Source organism: Peromyscus eremicus, chromosome 12 (assembly GCF_949786415.1).
Source record: "Peromyscus eremicus chromosome 12, PerEre_H2_v1, whole genome shotgun sequence".
Classification (NCBI taxonomy): domain Eukaryota; kingdom Metazoa; phylum Chordata; class Mammalia; order Rodentia; family Cricetidae; genus Peromyscus; species Peromyscus eremicus.
The window spans coordinates 73,558,438-73,573,423 of NC_081428.1; the positions used below are offsets into that span (position 1 = coordinate 73,558,438).

The window sequence follows — 14,986 nt, forward strand, 5'->3', positions numbered from 1 at the left end:
TGTAGGGCTTTGATGCTGCTGACCAAAAATCATCAAGATTGTTCTTAAACAAAAGGGACAGAGGAGGGAAGGAAGAGGTGCCTTAGGGTGCTTAGCTAAGTATGTGCATTTTGCAAGTCTGTCCTCCATAAATCAGGGTGAGATAACATGTTCCCTTGCGCTAGCCCACACAGTTTGTTGTATGTCACTACTGTCATCCCAGGGGACCAACAAACCAAGCAATCATTTGTAAAGTATTTCTGAATTTGCACACATTTCATTCACCTTGACTCATATTTTATCCCCAAGGATATGGACACATTGGCTCATATTTCTAGTTTTATGACAGCAACTAAACTCTAATGTTAAGCAGTTGTCAGTCTCAAAATGTGAATATATCTCTCCTCTTTCAATATAGTACTCCTGTAAGCAAAGACACAGAGGTGTAGCTTCTAGGAGAAGCCTTTTCTTCAAGGTTTCCAGCTGTTTACATGTGAACATGCAAGTATTACCTTGTTATAAAAAACTTAGTTTTGAATATTTTGTTATTTACATGAAACAAAGGGACATGCCTACCATTTGTAGTGGGAACTTTAAGAATGTTAATCTTGACACTTAATGCACAGAATGGATGTTAGGAAGTTCTTTTGCTGTACATGGCAGTAGGAGACAATAAATAAAGGAATCAGGAAAATGTGCAAGTCAAACCACAATAGTTTGTAGCCTGTGTTAGATCAATATTTGTTAGAAGTCAGGGTGCTCATGTATCCTGCATCTGTGGGTCAGAAGTGGGCCTCTAATCCTTCATTCATAAAGCTCTCTTTCCTAAGATTTCACACTGGTGTTACATTGTCAACAATAATAATAAGGGCCTAAAATAAGGAAAAATCACAGATAGACAGAAAGTAGTGACAGACGCAAAGAATCAAAATAGTTTTTAATATATTTATTTATTTTATGTGTGCATGTGGGAATGTGTGTTTGTAAATGTGTGTGTGTTTGAGAATGTGTGTGTGAGTACGTCCTTGAGATTAGAGGACAATTGCACAAATCAGTGAGCCATTTAATTCCATCATGGATGTTCCAAGTAAACTCACATTGTCAGGCTTGGAAGCAAGTGCCACTGTATACTGAAGCCTCAATATACAGTTCCACGCATGGATTCTACCAAGGACAAATGAATCCTAGTTTCTCTTTCATTCTTTTCCCTCCCTCCCCCTTTCTCTCTCACTCTCTCTCTCTCTCTCTCTCTCTCTCTCTCTCTCTCTCTCTCTCTCTCTCTCTCTCATTGTCTGTGTCAACATTTTTTCTAAAGTGTTTTATTACTTTATTAAAAATAATTTGTTGCCTGACAGTGGCGGGACATTCCCTTAATCTCAACACTCAGATTCACAGATCTCTGTGAGTTTGAGGCCAGCCTGGTTTCCAGGAAAGCCATGGCTACACAGAGAAACCCTTTCTGGAAAAAAAATGTTTTCAAGACAGCATTTCACTATGTAGCTCCAGCTGTCCTAGAGCACTCTATGCAGGCCAAGTTGGCCTACATAGAGAAACTGAAAAAAGAAAAGCATTCAGACAAAATAAAACTATACAAAAAGTACATACAAATAAACACACACCACGGAATCTGTTTTGTGTTGGCCAACTATTCCTGGGCGTGAGGCCTGCCCTAGAGTGTGGTTGATATTTCTAGTGACACTACATCAAGGAAAACTGATTTTCCTCTTTTCCAGAAGATACCTATCCCAATAACTGCATGGCTAATGACTGAATTTTTGTCTACTTCTTTTTCTCAGAGCGGGGATTTTTATTTGGTTTGAACCTGTGCTGGTCTTGTGCATGCTGTCATAGTCTCTCTGAGTTCCCATGTGGATCAGTCCTGTTGTGTCTGGAAGATGCTCTTTTGTTGGAATCATCTACCACCTCTGGATCTTACAATGTTTCCTCCTCTTCTTCTGCATATCCCCTGAGCCTGGAAAACAGGGTTTGACAAGGAAAATCCATATAGTACAGCTTCCTTAAACATGTGTGAGCTGAAGCAGACTCCAGTAACCCCTCCTGTTGTCTCTCTTGCTCTTGCCCAATCTCACAGATGACTTCTATCTTGATTTAATTTTTCTATTAATTTATACCTGTCCTCATTTGTGAGAATCCATCTCCCTTAAGCTATGCCAGTTAGATATGATTTCTATGTCAGCTACATAGTAGGCAGGTTTTTATTGGTTTCCTTGAAATCCATCACACACAGTCATTCTTCACTGACCCTCTATAATCCTTAATTGAGGACAAGCTTTTTTTCTTTTCTAGTTTGTAAACTTTTATGTAATTTTTGTTTGTTTCAACTTGTGATTTTTTAAAAATTCTGTATGTCTAATGTATTAAGAGAGTTGTACAATATAGTATTTATCTTCCTAGACACCAATATTCCCAGTAAGTCTTTATTGGTCAGTCTGCTGAGGAACCATGGAGGTGTGTGGCTGCTTGGGCAACGTGTGAGAGGGGCTCACGGAGGATATATCTGTGTCCTCAGTCTGCATGGGAGAAGCCCCTGGATGAAGAGCTCCTTATAAATTCAAGTCTACATACTGTGCCCAGAGGAGGCAATCCTTCTGACATTGATCAGAAAGTGTTTGATGACCACAGCCTTGGGGAAAGTCACGTGGACACAGACATGACAGACCTGAACCTGCTCAGTGGGGTCTGTAGGTGACACTGAAGAATCTGGAGACTCTCAGCTGACAACACAAACATCTGTCTCTGTGTCTGCTCAGGACTCAACAGGCCCAGCAGTGGGGACACTGTGGTCCCTTGGGCAGCCTCAGGCAGGAAATGACACCCAGGCTTTTGATGGCACACACACCTGAGAAGGGATTTGGTTGACTAAGAAAAATTTGCATGAAGGTCCCTGTCAGTTCTCTGGGAATTCTTAAAGGACTAGAGAGACCTGCACCATGTCTGCCTCAGCAGAGCTCAGTGGTGTCTGCACCATGGCCTGGACTCCTCTCCTCTTCTTCCTCCTTCAATGTACAGGTCAGGAGTCATCTGCACCCTGATCCCAGTTCAGGGAAACCATCTGACAGCAGATAGGTTCTCCTCTCTTCTCTCAGCATGAACATAATGTGTTTCTCTATTTTCAGGGTCTTTCTCCCAGCCTGTGCTGACTCAGTCACCCTCAGCCTCTGCCTCCCTGGGAGCCTCAGTCAAACTCACCTGCACCTTGAGTAGTCAGCACAGCAGCTACTACATTGCTTGGTACCAGCAACATCCAGACAAGGCTCCTAAGTATGTGATGTTGCTCAAAAAAGATGGAAGCCACACCAAGGGGGATGGGATCTCTGACCGCTTCTCTGGCTCCAGCTCTGGGGCTGATCGCTACTTAAGCATCTCCAACATCCAGCCTGAAGATGAAGCTGACTACATCTGTGGTGCAGATTATACCATTAGTGGACAATATGGGTGAACACAGTGACCCAGATAAATGAGGAAGCAGGACAGGAACTATTTTGCTCTTTTGCTACCAAGACTGGCTTATGATTATGAGATGGAAAAATCTCAAGTTCTTAGTTATCACAGTCATTGGATATTTTCTGTTTATTATTCAAAGGGAAAGAGCATAGATCTAACAATTCATCCTAAACTCCAGGGGAAAGAGAGGGAAAAGGCAGGTATTGTATAGAGTCACTGTTCTGTAATAATGATGACTATGTAAAGTCAAATCTGTTGTGTGTACAGCAGAGGAGGTGAGAATATACTCCTTTCAAGTTGGAGCAGTGTATCTAAGGTTCTTACTGTTACTGCTCCAAAGTTCATAGGAATGTCTGTTCTTCATGCTCAGTGTTTTGTAACTCCATCAAATCGCCAAGAAGCATGGTGTAAGAACATTTAAGGAGGTATTGTGGTTGGAACCCCCTATTGCCAGGGAAAATGAAAAATTGCCATAAAGTCTGAGCACTGTCCTTGAATGCACATGAACTTATCCATGTCCCTCCTGCAACCACCTTTATTACTTAGTAAACCTTCCCAGAGATTTCAAAGGAAGGACAAAATGACAGACATGTGGTTTTATCCTCCAAAATTCTTACATGTGACCTTGTTATACCAGCCTTGATGCCCCTGTTCCTCCACACTGAGGCCAACTTTAGAATTTCACTTTAGGTTTTAAAATTATCAACAAAACTACAGGAAATTGTGTATAGAAACAAAGAAAAACCTAGATTCCTACAAAATGGTCCTGTTTTGTCAGGATCTGGACTCCATTCTTTTGAGCAGGAGCTCAGAGAGACAGTCAGCAGAATTAAAGTCATTTTCCTGGAGAAGACTCTGGAGCCAAACTCATTGATGAGAATCACAGGGCAGCATGTCCTGCAGGCTAGTAGGAGGTTATGTTGATCAGAATCATGAAGCAATAGGTCTTTCATGCTGCTAGGAGATTCTGTTGGATCATAATCCTAAAATAGTTGGTCCTGCTGGCAGTTAGGAGTCTCTGACGAGTTTGACCAGCTTTCTCAGTCCATACTTACAATGTCATAACTTTTTCTTTATCTCTCTTTTTGGTTCTTTTGTTAAGTGATGACCAGAGCCAAAAGACTGTTTTTTCTCATACTTGAGGCTTCCCCAGTCTTCCCCTAGAATCCTCTCTCCTCAGGTGGTTGATTGTCCACTGTATTAGTTACTTTTCTATTGATTTGATAAAACACTGTGACAAAGGCATTTCATTAGAAGGGAGAGTTGATGGTTGGGGTTGGGAGGGGGAGGGGTTATGGCTCCCAAGGGATAAGAATCCATGATACTGGAGAAGTGGCAGGTGGAATAACATGATCAGAATTTGTGGGCTCACATCTCAAATGTCAATCAGGAAGATGTATGTGGTGCAGGGTATTGAAACTCCAAAGACCACTCTCAATGACAGTAATCCATCAATACCACACTGCCTAAACCCTTCAAGCAGCACCACTAACTTTGAATCAAGTGGGCAAATGCCAGAACCTACAGGGCACATTCTCATTCAAACTGCCTTATCTTTGTTGTTACTGATCTCTATGCTGGCTTAACTCAAACAGCATGACTTCTTATCTTCATTCACCTCCTCTGGGCAGAAGCCAGAATTTACAGATTGTTTTCTCTGATTGTTTTTTTCTTTTTTCTTTTTTTTGTTTTGTTTTGTTTTGTCTTGTTTTTCAAGACAGGTTTTTCTCAGTGTAGTTTTGGTGCCTATCCTGGATCTCGCATGGTAGACAAGGCTGGCCTCGAACTATCAGAGATCTGCCTGGCTCTGTCTCCAAGTGCTGGGATTAAAGGCATGTGCCACCACTGCCTGGCTGATTGGTTTTCTTTTAAGCTCTAATAAAATTGTCCTTAAGGTTAAAAATAAAAGGCATTTAAGGGGGAGAGTTAGATTGGAGAAAGTGAAAAGGAAGGGGAGAGGAAGAGGGAGAAACAGAGGAGGAGGAGGAGGAGGAAGAGAGAGAGAGAGAGAGAGAGAGAGAGAGAGAGAGAGAGAGAGAGAGAGAGAGAGAGAGAGAGAGAAATAGGGAGAGCTTGCTTGGCATCACAGCTTCTGTCTGTCTCATATGCAATAAGTTACCTGATTCCATTAACAACTGATGTACTGATGTTTGGAGGAGATTCAGACCACCCCAAAGCAAAGATGGGAATCTGTATACACCATAACAGTATAAATCCATGAAGTATTAAGGAAGGTCATCATAACACCCTTGAAAATGAACAGCAGCAGTCTGTGTTCTTTCCAGATAAAATTTTTCCCTTGCCAGATGTCTTCTGTGAGAGCAGAATGCCTTCTGTCCTGTCTTGCTCAACATTTCACTTCCAGTTCTTTTCTTTCTTAACCAAATTCAACCTCAAAACTATCAGAAGCCAAAGAGCAGGTAAGGAAATTGTTATCATGACTCTGGAATTTCTACCAGATGCTTGAAATTTGGTATTCATCTGTTCTCTCTGAATCTTGAGATTCCCAGCTCTGGGGAATAGAATGCAAATGCCTCTTTTTGGAATGATTATTTTGAAATGACCATGCTCACCAAAGCTCTTCTCTTACCACATCTACATTTAAAGAACAGATCTGAGCTGTAGTGTGTAGGACTGATGCACAGGAAGTGGGGTGGATATCCATGAGACGCCCCTCTTAGACTGGAGAGAAAGTGAAAGGCCTAGGAGAGATTCAGTGTGAACTGTAAGACATGAAGCACAGCTCTGGGATGTAATCTCAAATGAGTGCACAGCTCTCTTCCTGATCCTTTTCATTCACCACACAAGTCACTGGATAACTAGTGTTACATTCTCCTCATTCTAAAGTCATTCTCTAATCCTGAATGTTTCCAGTTAAAATGTGGACACTAAAAAAAGCAAAGAATCCACTAGTGTCTTCCATATTAACTACTAGGAAGTTCATGAGGTAAGATTCAGTAACTGTTTGCATTTAATTTCCTTAGAGGAATTTTTTCAAAATGGATTTACATCACCTACCTGTTTATATAAGTATTTTTTTCCCATCGAGGAAAGGTGCCAAAAATGACTTCATGGGCTGAAAAGTACTAAGGCCTGGATCCAGAAGGGACAAAGTCCTTAAAAATTCTATATCCTTCCTGGGAAAAAAAAATCAAATTAGAGTGGCACCAATTCTTTATGCTCAACATCTTTGCAAGGACAAAAGAAACTGTTTTTGGAAGCAGAAGAGACAGGGTCTAGTGGTATTAAAATTCATAATGAGATAAATGAGCATAAACAAAGGTGAGCATTGTATATTTGTAATCAAGGGAAAAGAGGACTTGCTACAATGGGGTAGATTAGAAGAAGCTGTGGGAATAGCCTGTCTTTTTCTAATACATGTATTGATATCACGCATCTTTTCTCAACCACAGGAAGTTTGCTTTTAATGGCTGGTCTTCTAGGTTTTTATTTTTTATTATTTTTCATTTATTTATGCATTAAGCCAATGTATCAGTATGTAGACTAGGCTGGCCTCAAAATCACAGTGACCCAACTGTCAGCGTGCTAGAATTAAAAGCATGAGCCATCACACATATTACTTCTATTTTAGATAATATGTGTTTTTAATTTTTCAATTTTTTATTATTTCAGCATATCCCTCTTCCCTTCCCTCCCTCTAAGCCCTCCCATATACATTTCCTTGGTCTCTTTCAAATTCATGGTCTCTTTTTTTAATTCATTGTTATTACACCCATATACCTATAACCACATACATACATATGTATGCAAATATATAGGTATATAAATACATATAAATATATATAACTAAGTGTATGTATATATACATATATATATATATAATATACATTTATGTATATGTATTTCTAAATATAGCCAGCTCATTCTTTAGAAGGTTTAATGTAAGAATGTTTTCAGGGCTGACCTTTGGTATTGGATAACCAACTGGTGTGCTCATCCCTGGGAAGGGCTGTTCCTTTTACTCCCAGCATTGCTTAGATGCCTGTTGTTCTTTGTGTAGAGTTAGGGACTCCCAGGCTTTTCCCATCCATGTGGCATGACTATCCATCTTATCCTTGTTCAGCTATGGTTTATGCATTCACGTGATGAGATATTATGGGCCTAGTTTCTGACATTCCTAGGCAATACATTCTTATAACAAAGTCCATGATATATTTAGGTATATGTGAGTGAGTGAGTGAGTGTGTGTGTGTGTGTGTGTGTGTGTGTGTGTGTGCGTGTGTGTTTCTGTGTATGTAGGCATTTGCCTGTGAGTACCGGAGTTCTGGAGCTGGAATTCTAAGAGATTCTTGGCTGACATGTGGGTGCTGGGAACTGACCTAGCATCCTTTGCAAAAACAGTCAGTGCTCTTAACCACTGACCATCTTTACTGCCTTAGATATTGTATTTTCTGATGTTCTAACACCAGCTTTAGCATCTTACTGAAATCCACATTAACATACCAACTGAATGCAACAATTGACATTTATTCTTTTTACAAATTGAAGAGAATCAGGTCTTTGTTTTTAAAAGTTATATGCCCATCAATTTGCAAGTTATTTACTGAGATGCAAAAGCACATTTAACTATCATATGCATTTTGTTAGGGTCAAAGAGTAGTCCAAAAGAAAGACCATCAGCCGGGTGGTGGTGGTACACGCCTTTAATCCCAGCACTAGGGAGGCAGAGCCAGGCAGATCTCTGTGAGTTCGAGGCCAGCCTGGGCTACCAAGTGAGTTCCAGGAAAGGCGCAAGTCTTCACAGAGAAACCCTGGCTCCAAAAAAAAAAAAAAAAAAAAGAAAAAAGAAAAAGAAAAAAAAAAGAAAAGAAAAGAAAGAAAGAAAGACCATCAATCACATGTGCAATCAGCAAGCACATTTGTACTGATTGGTGGAGGAAAGATTAGTCTGGAGGTTGATTGGTGGGAGGCTCTAGTGGTTAGGCACCTTCCAGCAGCAGGGCAGGGAAAGCTATCTTTAGCTAGTGAGAGGCTGGGGAGCTCCTTCTGAGCCAGCAGAATGCTGTGGGGTGCCTGCTGGTTGGTTTCCCCTGAGTTGTGGTCTTCCTAAGAACTGCTCACTCAGCTCCAGCCAGTTTCAGTAAATTGAAACTAAGGCCTGGTCCCTGGCAGGGCTGTTAGAGACCTGTCATGCCTCTGGTCTGCCTCCCCAGCCCTCTCACATTTAAGCAATTCTTTCTGGTGACTGAATCTACTTCAGTCACAGAGATTTTTTTCTTGTATCCACTAGCAATTTCTAACATATTTATCTGTATAAAGATTGATTTTTACCCCCACAAGATCCTGTCCTTTATATTACAATATGTTATTTTCTTTGTTAAAGACTTTAGATGCAGACAAGTATTTGGGGTGATTAACATATTGTATAAACTTGGCTTTGGTTTACCTGGGTGGTGGGTTGAAGCTTGAGAAACTAATGGGTGATGTGTATTTGAAGTAAAAGTGGATCTTTTTAATGTTTTAATTGAAATAGATTTGTGGAACTTCCCCTTACCTTTTCTGGCTCCAGTACCTCACAGCAAACTCCCTTGAACTTCTCCCATGTTCTCTCCACAGTGAAATTGGCAGTCTCTTTTTCTTTTATTACATTTCCTACACACAGACACACATTTACACATGTACATGTAATTGTGCATGTACACTTGCTGAGTCCGTTTTTGTTATTTTATGTGTATGGTTTCAAGGCTAACCACTCTGAATGGGACAACCAATAGGGGGCTCATCCTTAGAAGAATCTAAATCTCTTTCTCTGGGAAGTCAATAGCTTCCTTTATTTAAGGTCTTGGCATGCCAGGACCCCATAATCTGTCCCCAGTTCTACATTAACATACTCATCTATATTGATATTTTTCTGGTCTCATTTAGACAATCATTTCTAGGGAAGACTATTTCACAGTGGAATTTTAGTATTTTGGCTTTTCCAATATGTATGCCTCCATCTTCTCCTTTCAGATTCATGGGAGTTTTGTTTGCACCAGGTTTCTACCTGACCCCAAAATGCTCCTCCCCATTAAGATATTTCTTTCATTACTCTCTCCCTGAATCTACCCCCACAATGCAATCCTTCACATTCCCATCTCATCCAGCACCTAGTCTACCAAGGAGATCTCTTATATCTTCCCTTTCAAGGAACATTCATGCATCCCCATCTCCTTTGGACCATCCTTGTTATCTAGGCTCTCTGGGGCTGTGGATTGTATAATTCTTATCCTTTACTTTACAGTTAAATATCCATTTATGAGTGAATACATACTATGTTTGTATCTCTGGGTCCAGGTTACCTCATTCAAGATGATTTTTTTTAAGTTTCACCTACTTGTCTTCAACTTTGATGATGTCATAGTTTTAAACAGCTGAGTAACATTCCTTTGTGTTGAAGTACAACTTGTTCTTTATCCATTCTTCAGTTAAGGGGCAACTAGCTTGTTTCCAGTTTCTGGCTATTACAAAAAACACTGCAATGAACATAGCTGAGTAAGTGTCCTTGTGTCATGATTAAGCATCCTTTAGGAATATGCCTAGGGGTAATATAGCTGGGTTTTGAGGTAGAATGATTCCCAATTTTCTGAGAAATCTCCATATTTTCCAAAGTGGCTGTGCAAGTTTGCACTCTCACTCATAGTGGAGGAGTGTTTCCCTTGCTCTACATCCTCTCAATAATAACCTTTCATTAGTTTTTATGACTTAGCCATTCTGACAGATGTAAGATCATATCTCAGAGTTATTTTGATTTGCATTTCCCTGATGACTGAGAATGTTGTACAATTATTTATGTTTTTCTCAGCCATTTGAGATTCTTCTCTTGAGAATTCTCTATTTAAATATGTACTCAATTGTAACATGAATTTCTAAACAGTCTTATTAATATAAAACCTGGAGCCAGATATTTGGGTGAAAGCTGAAAAATCAGAGAAACAGATCAATCCAGCTACAAGCTCTTACCTCTATGAAATCCTTGGTCTCAAGACAGCAAGTTCCTGTTTCATCACACCTTATATACCTTTCTGTGTCCTGCCATATGACTTCCTGGGATTAAAGGAATGTGTCACCACTGCCTGGTTCTGTTTGTCTCATGTAGCCTGGTGTGACCTTGAACTCACAGAGATACAGATGAATCTATGGCTCCCAAGTGATGGAATTAAAGGTGTGTGCCACCACTGCCTGCCCTCTATGTCTAATTTAGTGGCTGGATCTGTCCACTGATCCCCAGATAAGCTTTATTGGAGTACATAATATATCACCACATTTCCACTTTTTTGTCTAAAAAAATAAAAGAAGTTTATAGCTAATATAAGCAAATCTATATACAATAAGTACAATAACCATATATAATATATACATCAAGAATTACATTAGCAATGTCTAATCCATTAACATTTGACAAATTCAAAGAAAACACTCCATTATTTACTCTATTTTGGTGAGTCCAAAATTTTGTAGCTAATTCACATTCTATCTTAACTTGTATTACCAACTAAAAATATCTTTTGATACAAAATTTATACACTTAACACCTTTTTAGGCAGTTTCTCTTCTGAATTTTTTAACAAGGAAAATTATAACTATAACTATCAAATCTTCAACTCTTTCAGAGACCTAAGAATAAAATAATATTATCTGAGTAAGCAGGAAGTGCAAACAAGTGATTTCAAAGCAAAACAAAAAAATGACATCATTGAAGGTATTGTAGACATAGGTGCAGATGTTACAAAAATTGCACCAGAATCTTGGCATCCAAATTGACCTCTTCAGGAGGTAAATGTGCAGCTTTTAGGGATTGGAACATTATTTCAAGTGAAACAGAACATGAAGGCCAGAAGGACAGAGAGGAAAATTAAAGCCATATGGCTAATATAGCTATAAATCTATTGGGATGTGATTTATTACAACAATGGAATACCCAGACTAACATGCTTCTGAGAAAAATATTAGAAGGTATTACAAAGAACAGTCACCAAGCACTGAGATTGTACAAGGACAGGGCAAAACAGCTGCTCATCTTTCAAAGACATCAACAGCTCTACCTTTAAAATGGTTAACAGACAAGCCTGAATCGATTCAGCAATGGCCTTTAACAAAAGAGAAACTACAGGCCTTAGAACAGCTGGTACAAGAGCAGTTAAATGCTCAGCCCTTGGAATTTGTTACTAAAAAGAAATCTGATAAGTGTAGAATGGTAACAGACCTAAGAGCAATTAACAAGATAATTTAGCCAATGGCCTTTCTACAATCTGGAATTTCTTTGTCTACTCTGTTACCTAAAAGATGGCCTTTTATAGTTATCAATTTAAAAGACTTTCTTTTCAATACCCATACAAGAAAAGGACAGAGAAAGATTTGCCTTTATGGTGCCTTCTTATAATAATCCTCAGCCAGTTAAAGAGATATCAATGGAGGGTTCTCCCACGGGGAATGTTAAATAGCCCAACCCTGTGCAAATAATTTGTATGACAGGCATTGGAAGTAATAAATAAACAATTTCCTGAATCTATAATTTATCATTACATGGATGATATTTTACTAGCTGATTCAAATGTTTGAATTCTTCAAAGAATGTTTGAAGAAGTAAAGAAAATTTTGCCTTTTTGGGCATTGCAAATCACTCCTGAAAAGATACAAAGAGGAAATTCTATTAATTATTTATGATATAAAATAGGTCCACAAAAAATTAGACTGCAAAAGGTACAAATTGGGAGAGATTGATTACAAACTCTTAATGACGTTCAAAGATTATTCAGAGACATTTCCAATCTATGGACCACTATTGGAGTAAAACTGAGTAATTTGTTCAAAACCTTAGAGGGTGACAAGGATTTAAAAATCAAAGAAAATTATCACATGAAGCTGAGAGAGAATTGGCTTTGGTGGAAAAGAAAATACAGGATGTACAGGTGGTTCTAAAGATAGATTGCCTTTTGATTATTTTACCCTATAAGCATTCCCTTATAGGAATTTTATTGCAGAGGAAAGATATTATATTGAAATGAATATTTCTACCAAATAAACAGTGTAAAAAATTAAAAAGTTATGTGGAAAAGTTCTCTGAGTTTGTTTTAAATGGAAAATTGAAACTTGGTCAATTAGCAGGAATAGACCCAGCAGAAATTGTAGTACCTTTAACTAATGATGAAATTGACAAATTATGGGCAGAAAGTGAACCTTGGCAAAGAGCTTGCAGTATTTTTTTGGGAGAGATTAACAGCAAATATCCCAAAAGTGATTGAATTGAACTTATAAAGAGAGCTTATTGAATATTGCCTCTCATTGTACAGGAAACACCCATATCTGGAGCTCATATATTTTATACAGATGCAAACAAACAATGAAAGGCAGGTTACAAGTCAGAAAATTTAAGTAAAGTGGTTCAAAGTACTTATAATTTGGTTCAAAAATTGGAATTATATGGTATTCTGTTGGTATTAATGGATTTTTCTGAACCTCTCAGCATAGTTACTGACTCTCAGTATGCTGAAAGGGTGGGCTTACATACTGAGACTGCAGAATTTATCCCTGATGAGTCAGAATTAACTTTGTTATTTATTCAACTACAAGATATAATCAGGAACAGAAAGCATCTTTTATATATAACTCACATCTGATCCCATATGGGTCTTCCAGGCCCTCTAACACAAGGTAATGATGAGACTGAAAAACTATTGACAGGAAATGTGCAGGAAGTCTCAGAATTTCATAAAAACTTCATGTTAATAATAAAGGTTTAAAAAAGATTTTTCCATAACGTGGCAACAAGCCAAGGAAATTATAAAGGAAATGTCCTACATGTTCTTTTTACAATTAGACTCTGCTACCAGCAGGATATAACTCAAAGGATATTCAGAGGACTGTAATCTGGGAGATGGATGTGTTTCACTTTGCAGAATTTAGAAAATTCTATTGATTTTTATTCAGGATGTCAATGGGCAACTGCTTTGAGTTCTGAAAAAGCTGATTCTGTAATCATGCATTTGCTACAAGTTATGGCCATCATGGGTATACCTGTACAAATTAAAACTGACAAAGCTCCAGCATATGTCTCTGGTAAAATGAAACAGGTTTTTTTTTTTTTTTGCTTATTACAATGGTGTTGATGTTCTGTATGTTAAATGTTTTGCTCTGATTGGTTAATAAATAAAACACTGATTGGCTAATAGCCAGGCAGGAAGTATAGGCAGGACAAGGAGAGAGGAGAATTCTGGGAAGTGGAAGGCTGAGGCAGAGAGACACTGCCAGCCGCCACCATGAAAAGTGAGATGTAAGGTACCGGTAAGCCATGAGCCACAAGCCACATGGCAACTTATAGATTAATAGAAATGGGTTAACTTCAGATATAAGAACAGTTAGCAAGAAGCCTGCCATGGCCATACAGTTTATAAGAAATATAAGTCTCTGTGTGTTTACTTGGTTGGGTCTGAGCTGCTGTGGTACTGGCAGGTGAGAGAGATTTGTCCTGACCATGGGCCAGGCAGGACTGGAGAAAACTTCAGCTAATTACAATATAAAGCATATTACAGGTATACTACATAATCCTAGGGCAAGAAGTCATAGAAAGATCAAATCAAACTCTACAGGATATGCTAAATAAACAGAAAGGGGTAACAACCTCCCCCCCAAATAGATTACATAATGCTCTATTAACTTTGAATTTTCTCTATGCTAATGAGAAGGGAACAACAGCTGTGGAGAGACATTGGATAATAGAAAAAAAATACTACAGAATTAAATCAGCCTATATACTTTAAAGATGTGCTGACCTCAGAATAGAAACCAGAACATGTGTTACGTTGGGGACGAGGGTTTGCTTTTGTTTCTACAGGAGAAGAAAAGCTGTGGTTGCCACTAAAATTAATAAAAGTTAAATTTGAACAAGAAAGACTTGTTAATTAGAAGAGGTGATAGTTCCTTAACCAGAATGACCATCCAATTTAAACTAATTTATACCACTAACAAATGCTTTTTATTTAATCAGATACAACTTGACAAAAGGGAACCTCCCCAAAGTTAGGCTTGGGGAAGGGTTTTTGTTTTTGTCTTTCAGGAGAATGAAGGCTAAGGAATCTGAAGAAGACTGTACAAATGAGACATCTGAAAAAAAAGGCAAATCATCTAGAAAAAAAAGGCCCATCAAAAAGGAGTAAATTGGTCTATTGTTATATCACATACAAAATTCCATAAGTCATCCTAAGTGTTTGTTTCTGCTCTTCTCTACAGACACTTAATACAAATGGTCATTTTGTAGTCCCAGTTCAATTAAAAATTAAAGCTGGCTTAGGAGTTGAAGAATGTCTCTCTCCTTCTCTGAACCCAAGCATGCTGTTAAAAGAAAAATGAAAAATCTCTATACCATGTCAGAAGAAAGAGCCATCTTCTGATTTGGGACAGAAGAAACATAAAAAATTAAGGGACAATTCTATTGCCACTAATATCAATCCTTTGGTTCTATTTTGAGTCTTTAATCTTTCCTTAAGGTATAAATTTTATATCAAAATTTATAAGATTAATATATATATTTTAAACTTTTGTT

The 14,986-nt window shown here is 38.4% G+C and overlaps 2 gene segments (V, D, J or C); both read left to right on the forward strand.

Moving 5' to 3' along the window:
- The window catches only part of LOC131922436 (Ig lambda-2 chain V region MOPC 315-like), a 271,341-nt gene that overhangs the window by 131,289 nt on the left and 125,066 nt on the right, over positions 1 to 14,986 (forward strand).
- Positions 2,918 to 3,439, forward strand: LOC131922438 (immunoglobulin lambda variable 4-69-like). The segment is given in 2 exon segments: positions 2,918 to 3,009; positions 3,117 to 3,439. Coding segments are annotated over 2 exon segments (402 nt in total).